Raw genomic sequence first — 13,061 nt, 5'->3', positions numbered from 1 at the left:
GCCCAGGACAAACTGGCAGCAAATGTAAAACTGAAGCCAAGAAATTAACCCAATACAATCCAAATGAACGTAGGTAATTATTCTTTCCCTCCTGGGATTATAATCATTAGCTAAAATTCTGTAAGTCAGTTAACAAATACTTGAATGGCTCAAGAAAGGATGAGTAGGCAATACTGCAAAGTAGAAAAAGATACATGGGCTTTGGAGGCAGCCAACTTAGGACTGAATTCCAACTCCGCCACTTTCTAGCAAGGGGACCTGGGGCAAGTTATTTAACATCTCTGAACTTCAATCTCTTAATCTGTAAAATGGGAATAACACCTAATCTCTGATTGTTGGAGACAATGTCTGTAATATCCCAGAGCACTTGTTGTGGTAGTCCTCATTACTAATTAAAGGCATCTTCCACAAAATTTGCATGCCATGGTTGAGAGGAATGTATGTGAGAGGGACTTGGCAAGGACCAGGGAGAGGGGAGAACCAAGAGAGAAAGGAGAAACAAACTAAAAGAAAAAGTGAAGAACTAAAAGAAACAAAATATAAAACTAAGGTATGATCAGAATTTAAAAATAAGGTTACACTCTCGAGAGAACACTACGGGGGGAAATCACCTCATAATGCAGTATATTAACCATCTGAAACTATCTACAAAGCTACAGAGGAAGAAATTTGGGAACATAAGCTTTAGTCGAGGTTAAGAAATGGCAAGTTAGGAAAACTAGATGACTTTTTAAAAATAGAACTTTGAAACCTAATGAACTAATATATCAGAATAGAGAAAGCATCAACAGATCAGAGTGTTCTCACAGAGTCCTGACAAAGAATTTGCCAAAGGGTAAAAAATGTGTTCAAGGACTCTAGATGCAAAAAAAGCAATGAACAAAAAATAACAGCAACAAAATGATAATTATGTGAGGTAAAGGATTTGTTAAATAACCTTATTGTGGTAAACATTTCACAATATATATCTCAATCAAACTGCCAGATTGTGTACTTTAAACTTACAGTCATATGTCAATTATATCTCAACAAAGAGGGGGAGAAGGTGACAGTAATAAATAACTGGCATAAGCAAGGAAAAAAAGATATGTCTTGTTAAGACTATCGTCATACCTCATAGAAACTCCATATAGGTAGGCAGCTGGGACTCAGAAAGAGGTATGAACCCAGAAATGAATGTCATAAGGACCCTAGGGAGCTTGCCTGGGTCCCTCTTCTCCAGTCTTTTTTTCTGGACTTTAATCCCCATCCCATTTCTCTTCATTCTTCCTCCACAATCTGTCATAGTACAAAAACCTAATTTCTACGACAATAACATGCTCATTTTTCTTTAACGATTTTCCTTGATCTTCTTAAATGTTTGGCTGACACTTCTATTAACATATTGTATCCAAATGTTTCCAAGTACAAGAACCCATTATATTGACTTTCTAATCCCCGTGATGTGGCCTACAGCTTAAAAGAGAGGACTTCTATATTTATCTTTTAAATGAATAACTGCAATGCAATCTAAATATATTAAGTATATTCCTAATACATTATATCTCATCTACGGAGGAAATTTAGGGCACACGCAAATTAATCAGCCACATTTATTAAAACTAAAAATCAAAATACCATTCCACATCATTATCTATACTTGATTTTACATTAGGCATTGACTCATCTATACATGGCTTTTTTTTGTCTTGTTTTTAAGTTACTCTATCGCGGGCACCTTTGTAAGATGCATTATATCATTTTGAAATAAGGTGGAGGCATAAATAAAATGTAAAATAAAATATACTGCCTTGAAAAAATGAAAAGGAGAAAAAGGAGCATGATTCACATTCATATAACAAAATTTTATGCTGATGGGAGACCAAATGTAAATAATCCATCATTTTAATGATTCTCAAACACAATCCAGAAGCACTCTACCATAAAGGCTTAAGAGAAGTGAGGGTTCAAGTTACTCACATGTTAATCCTACAAAGTAAGTACAAGACAGTCACCAGACTTGTAAAATAGTACCACAGTCAAGTACACCTAAATGATTAAAGCACTGAGTGAGGCTACAATCTCAATCCTCAATCAACCCACAGCATATGTTCCTGATTACCACATATGATGGTGATCTTTGCTTTGTGTATCTTCTAGTTCCATTAAACTGGGCTCCTCTTTTTTCCTCCCCTTTTAGAAAAGCTCATACAAATTACAATTTTCTACCAAGCCTTCACTTCTTATTTCCTTATTTAAGGACCACGTTGGCGATCATACTTCCAAGAAAGCCAAGTGTATTGACTGTGTTGATGAAGACTAGTAAGAGATGAATACAAGAGATGTTCCTATTAGTACAACGAATAACATTATTCGTGTTTAAAGTTCTTTATCTTCTCAATTAAAAAACCCCTGATACTCATTTTCCTGCCTCTTTTGGCTATTTCATACAAACCATATTTTGCTATCAATTTAAAAGAGAAAACAGGTAGAGTGGCACATGTCTGTAGCCCCAGCTAATTCAGAGCCTGAGGCAGGAGACTTGTTTGAGCCTAGGAGTTCTGGGCTGTAGTGTGTTATGCAGATCATGTATCTGCACTGAGTTTGCCATCAATATGGTGACTTCCTAGAAACGGGAATCACCAGGTTGCCTGAAGTATAAACTGGCCCAGGCTAGAAACAGAGAGGGTCGAAACAGAAATACATTAGAATCTAGCTACACAACTTCTTATCATACTGATTTGGACAGACTTACAGAAAGCTAAAAAGGATACTAGAGCTCTTCCAACACACTCCCTTTAGCTACTCCAGCAAGCAACAAATGTGATCCACCTGAAGTGGATGCTGTAAGAGCCTCAGCTAAAACTCATATAAATCTGCCTTATATGTATGTCTTGACAGATAACGTAATCCTTGAGGACAAGGGACATATCTTGGCCATTTTTCCACACCTGTCTTAATGGCAAAACTTAAAAAACCTAGCAAATGGTCACTGAACTGAGCTAGATAAATAGATTCTGCTGTGACTATTTTTATAAAAGAGCACCACTTATCTCTTTTCTTTCTGTATTTCCCTTCTTCCATTCTTCTCAGCTTAGACGCCTCTTTACTTCCCAGGAGAGAGCAGGTTCTATCACCACAAAGAGAAAAGTGAAGAATAAAACTGTCACTCACGGGAGGACATCAGGATGGTTACTGATGAGTCTGCTCATTGACACACACAGCCGTTCATGCAGATCGTGGTTTACTTGGCCTCCCGCTTTAATGGCTTCAGCGTTCCTTTCCAGCAAATCCAACAAGATAGGACGCAGCTGGCGACTAACCAGCATAGTATAGTCCTTATCCAGAAGTAACTGTGCTAAGGTACTCAGGATACACTGGCGATCTTGAGGTGTCCACACCTGAGAGAAAGCCAAACAAAAGACCCATGTAAGTAATATTCATTTGCACTGCTGCAAAGAGCTCTGTCTTGGAATCAAAATATCCAATTTCCAAACTTCATAAGTGAGTTTATCTTATAAAACACAGTGTTTTATTTAAAAAAAAAAAAGTAAGTTTTTTTTTTTTTGCAATAGAGGATTAGAGTTAACTTAATGTAAAGGCTGTTACAAATAAGTGTCAAGTCACTGGGGTTTGAGGTAAAGACTGATACCTCGATTCCATGTAAAATGCTACATAGCTTCTCTGAAAAATAATGTATGTTTCGGGGTCTCAACACTCTCCAGAGAATCCAGCGTTTCCCCCAGCTCCTTTGTTCTTGAAGGAAAATATAGGAATTAAATGAAAAATAAAACAAAATAAAAAACTCCAGTAAGTATGCAAAACTGCCCACTCTCTTGAGGAAAGGAGATAAATCCATTCCTGGAAATGAGTGAGGATATCCCTATAAAGGGTTCAACCACAAATAAATAAAAGAGATGCAGAATACACAACTAAACTTTGATATGCAAGATGAAATAGATCACAAAATTCTAGTGCCTAGGCTCAGACTGTCCATTGGGCTTAGACTGTCCATAAGCATAACAGGGAAAATTGAAGTGTAAAAGGTCTCATACTGCTAGTGTTATATGCAGGTCTGTATAACCCCTGCTGCTGGACAATATGACAGCAGGTTTAAATTCCCTAAGGAGCATATCCTCTGACCCAGCATGTCCAATGCTACAAATTTAGCCTAAGGAGTTTCACATCAAATAGTTATCTATAAGAGTGCAGCTTGAACATAACCTAACTACCATATGCAAAAACATTACATTTTTTCCCAAAGTAATCACTCTGAAAAGAAGAGGCCACCGTACACCAGAGCTCTTACAAAGTTTCCCAAATTACAGGGCATTCTCTCATAAAAACATCTAATTCTGAATAAAGCACTGATAGGGGAAGGATGTTATCTTGAAGCAATTTCTATCAATATTAGTTCTGCTGTTTATAGGGCACCACCCAAAGGATTTCACAAAAATGGAGGCAAGAAAATTTAACAGATTTGGTCATGATACACAGGGGCATGAATTTTCAACTGCTGAATGTGTCTATCATTAAGCCCTCTAAAGGCATCTTTTTAAAATATAAAAAATAAAAGTAATTCGGTAAGTGGTTACATTGTGAAGGAAAAAAAACACGTCATCCACAAAATAAATGTCCTAGACATGTTATACAAATGGGCACTTGTAGGCTAGGGAAAAACCCCCAAAGACAACATTTTTAATGGACTTTTTCTTCAAAAGGTAATCTAGAAAACTGTTTTTAGAGAAAATATTTAACTTTTTAAAAGTCAACTTTATTGAGATATAACTTACATATAATGAAATATGCCCATTTATATTTGGATGAGTTTTGACATGTGTACACACCATGTAACCACTACCCACTACCCTAATTAAAGTATCAAACCCCAAGTTCCCCAATGTTCCTTTGCAATCAACCCCTCACTCTAGGCAACCAACGATTTGATTTGATAACCAGAGTAGATTTGCTTATTCTAGAACTTTATAAAATTAAATCATACAGTATGTACTCTTTTCTGTCTAGCTTCTTCTGCTCAGTACAATGCTTCTGACAATCATTCATGTAGTTATCTGCTTCAGTAACTTATTCCACCTCATTACTGACTAGTTTTTCACTGAATGAATATACCAATTTGTTTATTCATTTACACAATGATGGATATTTTCACTGCTTCCAGCTATCATCTATAAACCTACTACCATGAACATTTATGTACAAGAGATTTATGAACATGTATTCATTACTCTTAATCTTCTTCATTACCTAAGTGTAAAATGCTGGGTCCTAGGGTAACTGTATGCTTCACTTGATAATAAATTTTAATTTAAACATTTTTAAAGAAATTGTTCAATGTTTAAAAAAAAAAAAAACTCTTTAATGCAATTCCCATCAAAATCCCATAAGCATTTTTTAAAGAACTAGAACAAATCATCAGATTTGTATGGAAGTACAAAAGACCTCAAATAGCCAAAGCAATCCTTAGGGGGGAAAAAAAACAAGGCTGGAGGTATCACTCTGTTTGACTTCAAATTACACTACAAAGCAACAATAATCAAAATAGCATGGTACTGGCAGAAAACAGACACAGACCAAAGGAACAGAACTGAGAGTCCAGAAATAAACCCCCATATACGTGGGCAAATAATTTTTGACAAAGGAGCCAAAAACATACAATGGAGGAAAAAAGGTCTCTTTAATAAACAGTGCTGGGAAAATTGGAAAGCCACATGCAAAAGAATAAAACTAAACTGCTATCTGTCACTATACACCAAAATTAACTCAAAATGGATTAAAGACCTGAATATAAGACCTGAAACAATAAATTGCATAGGAGAAAACATAGGTAAAAAACTCATGAACCTTGGATTTAGAGAGGATTTCAGAATTTGACCTCAAAGCTAAGAAAAGTAAAAGCAAAAATAAATTAGGACTATATCAAACTAAAAAGCTTCTGCACAACAAAAGAAACCAAGAGGAAAAGGGATAACCATCTGAATGAGAGAAGATATTTACAAACGATGCCTCCAATAAGGGCCTAATGTCCAAAATATACAAAGAACTCATACAACTCAACAATAAAAAAATAAACAATCAAATTAAAAAATGGGCAAAGGACCTAAACAGACACTTTCCCCCTAGAAGACATACAAATGGCCAACAGACATATGAAAAGATGATCAATTTCACTATTAGGGAAATACAAAACAAAACCACAATGAGATCTCTCCTCATACGTGTTAGAATGGCTGTCATCAACAGGACAAGTAATAACAAGCGTTGGAGAGGTTGTGGGGAAAAAGGAACCCTCATATGCTGGTGGGAATGTAAATTGGTACATCCACTATTAAAAACAGTAGAGAGGTTCCTCGAAAAACTAAGAAGAGAATTACCATATGACACAGCAATCCCTCTTCTGGGTATTTGCCCAAAAAACTTGAAAACATTTATCTGTAAAGATATGGGTATCCCAATGTTCACAGCAGCATTATTCAAGTGACCAAGACATGGAAACAACCGAAGTGTCCTTTGATAAATAACTGGATAAAGAAGATGTGGTATACATACACAATGGAATATTACTCAGCCAAGATGAAATACTGCCATTTGAGACATGGATGGATCTTAAGATTATCATGCTAAGCAAAATAAGAGAAAAAGTTGAGAACCATATGATTTCACTCACATGTGGAATATAAAACTGAAAGCAACAAAGGTGACAAAGAGAGACTCATGGACACAGACAGTGGATTAGTGGTTACCACTAAGGAAGGGGGAGGGGAGGTAGGGATAAAAAGGGGTCAAATATATAGTGACAGAAGGAAATCCAACTTTGAGTGGTGAACACACAAATGCAATATATATATGACATATTATTGAATTGTACATTTGAAACCTAAATGATTTTATTAGTCAGTCACTCCAATAATTTTAATAAAAATAAAATAAAAACTGTTTTCTACAGTAGTTGTACCAGTTTACAGGCCACTAGCAATGTCTGAGAGCTATAGTTGCTACATATCTTCAAAACAAATTATTGTCAGTCTTAATTTTAGCCATTCCAGTAGAGGTGAAATGGATTTGCTTTTATTTGCATTTCTCTGAGGACCAAAGATGTCTGGAATTTTTTCAAGTGTTTAATGGCCATTTATTTATCTTCTTTTGTGATATGTTTTTTCAAGTCTTTTACACACATTTAAATTGGACTGTTCACATATTAACTATGATGCTAGCTAGGTTTTTGTAGGTGCTCTGTATCAGCCTGAGGAAGTTTTGTTCTAGTTCTAGCTTGCTTTTGTTCTATTTCTACCTTGTTTTTGTCTATTTCTTGAGTGGACTTTGGTATTTTGTAACCTTCAAATGTTCCTTTCTTCTAAATTGTCTAATTTAGTGGCATAAAATTGTTCATATTAGTCATTTACCTTTTTATTCTTTTTAGAATCTATAATGGTGGCCTTCTTTCATTGCTATCACTTTGAATTTTTCCCTTTTATTCTTGATCAGTCTTTTCAAAGAATCAACTTCTGGTTTCACTGGATTGCTCCATTTTCTATTTCATTAATTTGTCCATTTTCTATTTCATTAATTTCCACTCTTTATCTTCTCCCTTTGGGATTTAATTTACTCTTCTTTTTCTAATTTCTTAAACAGAAGCTTAAAAATTAGCACAATTTCCTAATATAAGAATTTAATGTTATAAATTTCCTTCTAAATGCTGTTTTAGCTGCATCTCACAAATTGCTTAAATTATCATTCAGTTTGAAATATTTTCTGATTCTCCCAGTGATTTTTGTCTTTAACCATCAGTTTTTTAATTGTTATTTAATTTCTAACATTTAGGGATTGTTCCAATATGTTTTGGGCTTTTTTCTCAAAGTTAATTCCACTGGGATCATTAAATATAACTTGCATAATTTCGATTATCCTAAATTTGCTGAGACTTGTTTAACGACCCTGCATACATATGATCTACCTTGGTGAATGTTCCAGATGTTCAGAACATGTATTCTGCAGTTACTGGGCACAGTACTCCATAAATGTTAACTAGGTCAGATCTGTTGACAGTGGTGTTCAGATCCTCTATATCCTTACTGATTTTTTTATATTTGTTTTATCAATTACTGAAGACAGTGTGTTAAAATCTCCAACTATAGGTATGAATTTTCCAATTTTTCCTTTTCTGACAATTTTTGATTCATGTATTTTGATAGTTACTAGAGTTATACACATATTTAGACTTTTCTTTAATTTTATACTACTGACATTTGTCACTGGGGCTATTCTATGTATTAAGATGTTTAGCCTCCCTTGCCTCTATGCACTAGAGAAAGTAGCACTCCCACCACCAGTTGTGACAACTAAAAATGTCTTCAAAATTGCCCCTAGTTGAGAACAACTGGGCTGGATTAAAAAAACTAAACAACAACAACACTTCAAACAAAATGGAAATAAGGTAGACGGAAAAGAAAAAAAATTAAAAACTAAAACAGCACATCATATATCATATTAGAAAGCTTGGATTTTGATTTTGATTCAGGAGACAATAGAGAACTTTAATGCAAAATGGTGAAAGATTCAGATTTATTTTATTAATGATAAATATACTAAATAACCAGAATAGGGAATCTATAAAGGAAAAAAGTAAGTTAATGGTTGCCTAGGGGAGGAGGGAGAGCACAGTAATGCAGGATGATAGCTAAAAGGTGTGGGGGCTTCCTTTTGAAGTAATAAAAATGTTCTAAATGGACTATAGTGACAACTGCACATATCTGTGAACACAGCAAAAACCATGTAATTATAATGTAAATGGATGAATGATATGGCATGTGAGTTATATCACAATAAAGCTGTTTTTAAAAAGTATTATTATAGCTCACATGTACCAATTAGTTACTATGTGTCAGGCATGTTTTAAGCTTCTCACATGCATTATATCTAGATCTCTCACAACACTTTTATTTATAGCAATAACAATAGCAACCATTTTTATAGATAGCACTTACTATACTCCAGGCATCTAATCCTCACAGCAATCTATAAAGTAGGTAATATTATCCCATTTTACAGATAAGAAAACTGAAAAATAAAAAAAGAATTAAGGTCACAAAGCTAGCAGCAGAACCAGGAATCAATGTCACAGAATCTGGTTTCAGAGTCCCTGCTTTTAACTATTCCCTGTAATTATTTAGCAGCTACCATGTGCAACATATCAAGAAACTGAGACCTAGGAGAGTTAAGTAACTTGTCCCCAAAGGCCCCAAAAGCAACTAAGTAAAAGAGAATGGATTTTTGGCCATAATTCAGTTTCAGAAAATAAGGATGTGTAATATTGTGATTTATATTTGGTCTTTGACCCCATCTCAGGCACAGAGCTCCTAAAACCCTTGGAATTTCCTGTGATGGAATCAATAAATGACAGTGTCTTGTTATGTTAATGAGGTTAATTAGACTGAGTTAAATTACCAACAGCCTAAGATTTACTCAACCATGCCTATGTAACAAAGTCTCCATAAAATCCTAAAAGGACATGGTTCAGAGAACTTCTAGGTTGGTGGGCACGTGGAGAGGTGAAGAGAGAGGCACAAAGACCATGGAAGCTCCAAACCCCTTCCCACAAACCTTGCCCTGTGCTTCTCCTCCATCTGGCAGTTCCTGAATTATATATATATTTTTATAATAAACCAGTGATTTAGTAAGTAAAATGTTTCTCTGAGTTCTGTGAGCTGCTCTGGCAAATTAATCCAAGCCAAGGAGGGGGCAGTTGAGACCTCAAATCCACAGGCAATCAGAAGCACAGGTGACAACCAGGTCTTGCAATCAGCATCTGAAGTTGGGGTGAAAGCGCAGTCTTGCAGGACTGAGCCCTTAACCTGCAGGATCTGATGCTAGAAAGGGTCAGAAGTGAGTTAAATGGTAGGACATACAGCTGATGTCCGAGCACTGCTTGGTGTATTGGAAAAACCACACACTGGAATTAGAGTCAGAATTGTGGGTTAGTGGTCGTAGAAATGAAAAGGAAGGAATAAATTCAATACTGAGAAAGTAAAATCAGGAGGACTTGGCTATATGTGAAGGAAAAAGAGTAAAAAGAGTTGAGGACCCTGAACCAGGTCACACAGCAGGAGGTGAGCGGCAGGCAAGCGAGTAAAGCTTTTTCGGTAATTGCAGCTGCTCCCCAGAGCTACACCGCCTCAGCTTCAATTCAAATCATCAGGCATTAGACTCTCATAGGAGCACCAGTCCCTGGTGCCAAAAAGGCTGGAAACCACTTCCATAATACATAACTGGATAGAGACGGTGGGGTCACCAGCTGAGATAAAGAACATAGAAGGAAGCGCAATTCTAAAAAATTCTTAATTCAGATTCCAAACTCAAATGAGAATCGATGTTTCAAAACTCTTTACTTTCCAATAAAAATCAGTGTTTCCAAAAATTGGAGAAAAATAAAATAGCAACGCAATCAACTCTTCTCTGAAAGGCTTGAAATTATTACTGAAAATAGGAAGGAACTGAAAGACATCTCTGAGATAGGATAGAATTTAATGATCTGAGACAAAGAAAATTAAGAAGCAAAGAGGTCCCAATCACCTTAATTCGACTGAACTTTCTAGTAGCTTATGAGTCCAGTAGCATTACTATACGTCTCAGAATCTACATGAGTGATCCTCACATTACAGTATGTCAGATTCTCTAAAACCTTATCTAATAAAGGCTACAAACTATTTCCCCACCCTACTTTCCAATACATAAACACCAATTTTGCATCCAGTTACAATGGTGTGGAATCATAAACTCCTTGTTGCTGGTCCATGATCCCTAGATTCAGAACCTGTGCTCTAAATTCTAAAGCTCATTTACTGAAAAATAACTCTAGCAACAATACATAATTCAGGAGCCTATCACAAGCTCGTGATTCTCTTTCCTTACTCTAGCCCACTAAAAATAGTTTTCTTTGTAGATCTCCCTATTTGTGTAGTGATTCCCTTCACTGAGGGCTCAAGAGCCAGAAACCCCAAGGATATTTTCCACTCCTCCTTCCTCTTTGCTTCACACCTTCAATTTTTTGTCACCAAGAGATAAGGCTCTTCATGTTAGTTCCCTGTAGTTCCAGACCCAAAATACCACCTGTTACTTTTTAAGCAATGTTAGACAATGCATTTGTGACCGAATAAGTTCTAGACACTTATTCCAATTATTACTGGAGAAAGGAAAAATAAAATCTATTCTGAAGCAGCTCACAGATACTGGGGGTGGTGAAACATAAAATGAATTAAAATGCAAAGTGAAAAAACGTGTGATAAGAGTCCTTAACTCAGACGGGGGGTGGGGGAAGGCAACGAGAAAAGACTCTTAAAAGGCCAAAGACCCACTTCGTAGAAACCTCTAATTTACCTTATAATTCCTATGGTTAGTACCATGCAGTTAGCACTGTCTTGAGTCTTTCCGTTGTTTTGTTAAGAACTATCTCCAAAAATAGATGTTAAATTCCCTGGGGGCAGAGACCATAACGGATTTGTCACCTCACAGAACCACACTGTGCCTTAGGCACAGCAGGAAAGCAATCAATACTTGTCAATGCGCCGAGAAGGAACGAGGCAAAAAGAAAAACATTCACCCAAACAGGGGTGGCTAGACCCAGGACACTTAAGTAAAACTCATGGCAAAAGGGCTGACAAGCCACTTCAATTACAGAAAAATAAACTACATTTATCTACCAGACGGGGCCAGAGCGCTGCAGGAGGATAAGTCAGTGGAGAAAGGAAGGTTCCCAAAAATAAAAAACAAAAGGCTCTTTTCAACCTCTTCAAACACGCGCGGACGTCTCTGCCATGGGCCAGCCCCCAGGAGGGGGCCAGAGTGACGAGACACCGCTTCTCTCTCTCCTTAAAGCAGCGCGTACTGAGCAGGGCCGCGAGACACGCGCGAAGAGGGCGGCCGGGTCCGCGGAGCATTTTCCCTCGCGCTCCGGTTCTTACCTGCTTGGCCAAGAACCTGCCCAGCTCGCTGCGGCTCTTCTCGCTCTTGGCAGCGATTAACCGCAGCGGCGTGGCCGCTACCTCCAGCAAAAGGTGCTCCATGACCGCTGATCCTCTGCCCCCGGCGGCCACCAACGCTCCCTGCTTCACGCTCAGAGCCCTGTAGCAGCCGAGGTTCCGGAGTCCGAGGTGCCACCAACTACGCCCCTCCAGGAAGAGTGGCGGGCGCAGCTCCGCAAGTACCCGGAGAACGGCAGCACACGTGGGGGAGCACGCGGAGCTCTGCGTCATCAGTCCGCGACACCACAGCCACGGCCCCGCCCCCTCGGCAGCGCAAGCGCCAAGAGTCGTTTTTGCGCCAGTTGGTGCAGGCGAATGGAAGCCGAAGTTGAGTACTGGAGTCGGGTCCAGTTCCCGCAGTGATGGGAGGCTACGCGGGACTAGACGAGACAGAAGATTCTACCAAGTGAGAAGCGAGGCAGCCCTTAGAGGTGTGTAATTTTCAGCCTGCTGTGCCTCCCTAGGCCTCAACACGCAAAAAGATCAGATATGAAAGAGAATCGGATTCGTCCATCCTGGACCCAGCAATTCTAGACCTCTAGCCTATGGAGATTGGTACACAAGGGTATGACTAACATGAGCTTTGCATCATTTCTTTCTTTTTTTTAAATTTTTTAGGCGAGGCAACCCTTGGTTGACCTCACAGATTGCAGGGACCTTGTCATCTTAAAATCCCTTTTTTTTATTTTTTCTGCCTACAGCGCCTGGTCTTCCTAGTTGGTCTTCAATCCAAGTACTAACTAGGCCCGACCCTGCTTAGCTTCCGAGATTCATTTCTTAACATAAATACTAGAATGTGTTCAGTTGGGGAATATTTAAATAAAGTATATACACATTTAGAATATTCTTAAGTTGTTAAAAAGAGTGGAGTAGAATAGTACATAAAATTAAAAGTGTGCTTATGGGAAGCCCCAAAATAAGCCAAAATAATGATAAAGTTAGGCTCATGGTTGCCTTTGGGAGAACTGACTGCCAAGGGGCCTGAGGAAACCTAGGATGATGGAAATATTTCATTATCTTTTTCTGAGTAGCGGTTACTCTGGCGGA

General features: G+C 37.7%; 1 protein-coding gene across 1 annotated transcript in view; it reads right to left on the bottom strand.

The window, feature by feature from the left end:
• The window catches only part of MDN1 (midasin AAA ATPase 1), a 140,584-nt gene extending 128,343 nt beyond the window's left edge, over nt 1–12,241 (bottom strand). Inside the window, exons 1-2 of the mRNA XM_011367395.2 lie at nt 11,955–12,241; nt 3,154–3,380 (exon numbers count right to left, since the gene is read on the bottom strand). Of these exons, the coding sequence (XP_011365697.1) occupies nt 3,154–3,380; nt 11,955–12,056 (329 nt within the window). The 5' untranslated portion in view covers nt 12,057–12,241. The remainder of the gene's footprint in view (nt 1–3,153; nt 3,381–11,954) is intronic.
• Between the last annotated feature and the right edge of the window lie 820 nt (nt 12,242–13,061).

The sequence above is a fragment of the Pteropus vampyrus genome, unplaced genomic scaffold, assembly GCF_000151845.1.
Source record: "Pteropus vampyrus isolate Shadow unplaced genomic scaffold, Pvam_2.0 Scaffold133, whole genome shotgun sequence".
Lineage (NCBI taxonomy): Eukaryota > Metazoa > Chordata > Mammalia > Chiroptera > Pteropodidae > Pteropus > Pteropus vampyrus.
The sequence above is the reverse complement of the archived record's forward strand: the minus strand, read 5'-3'. Positions and strand labels throughout refer to the sequence as shown.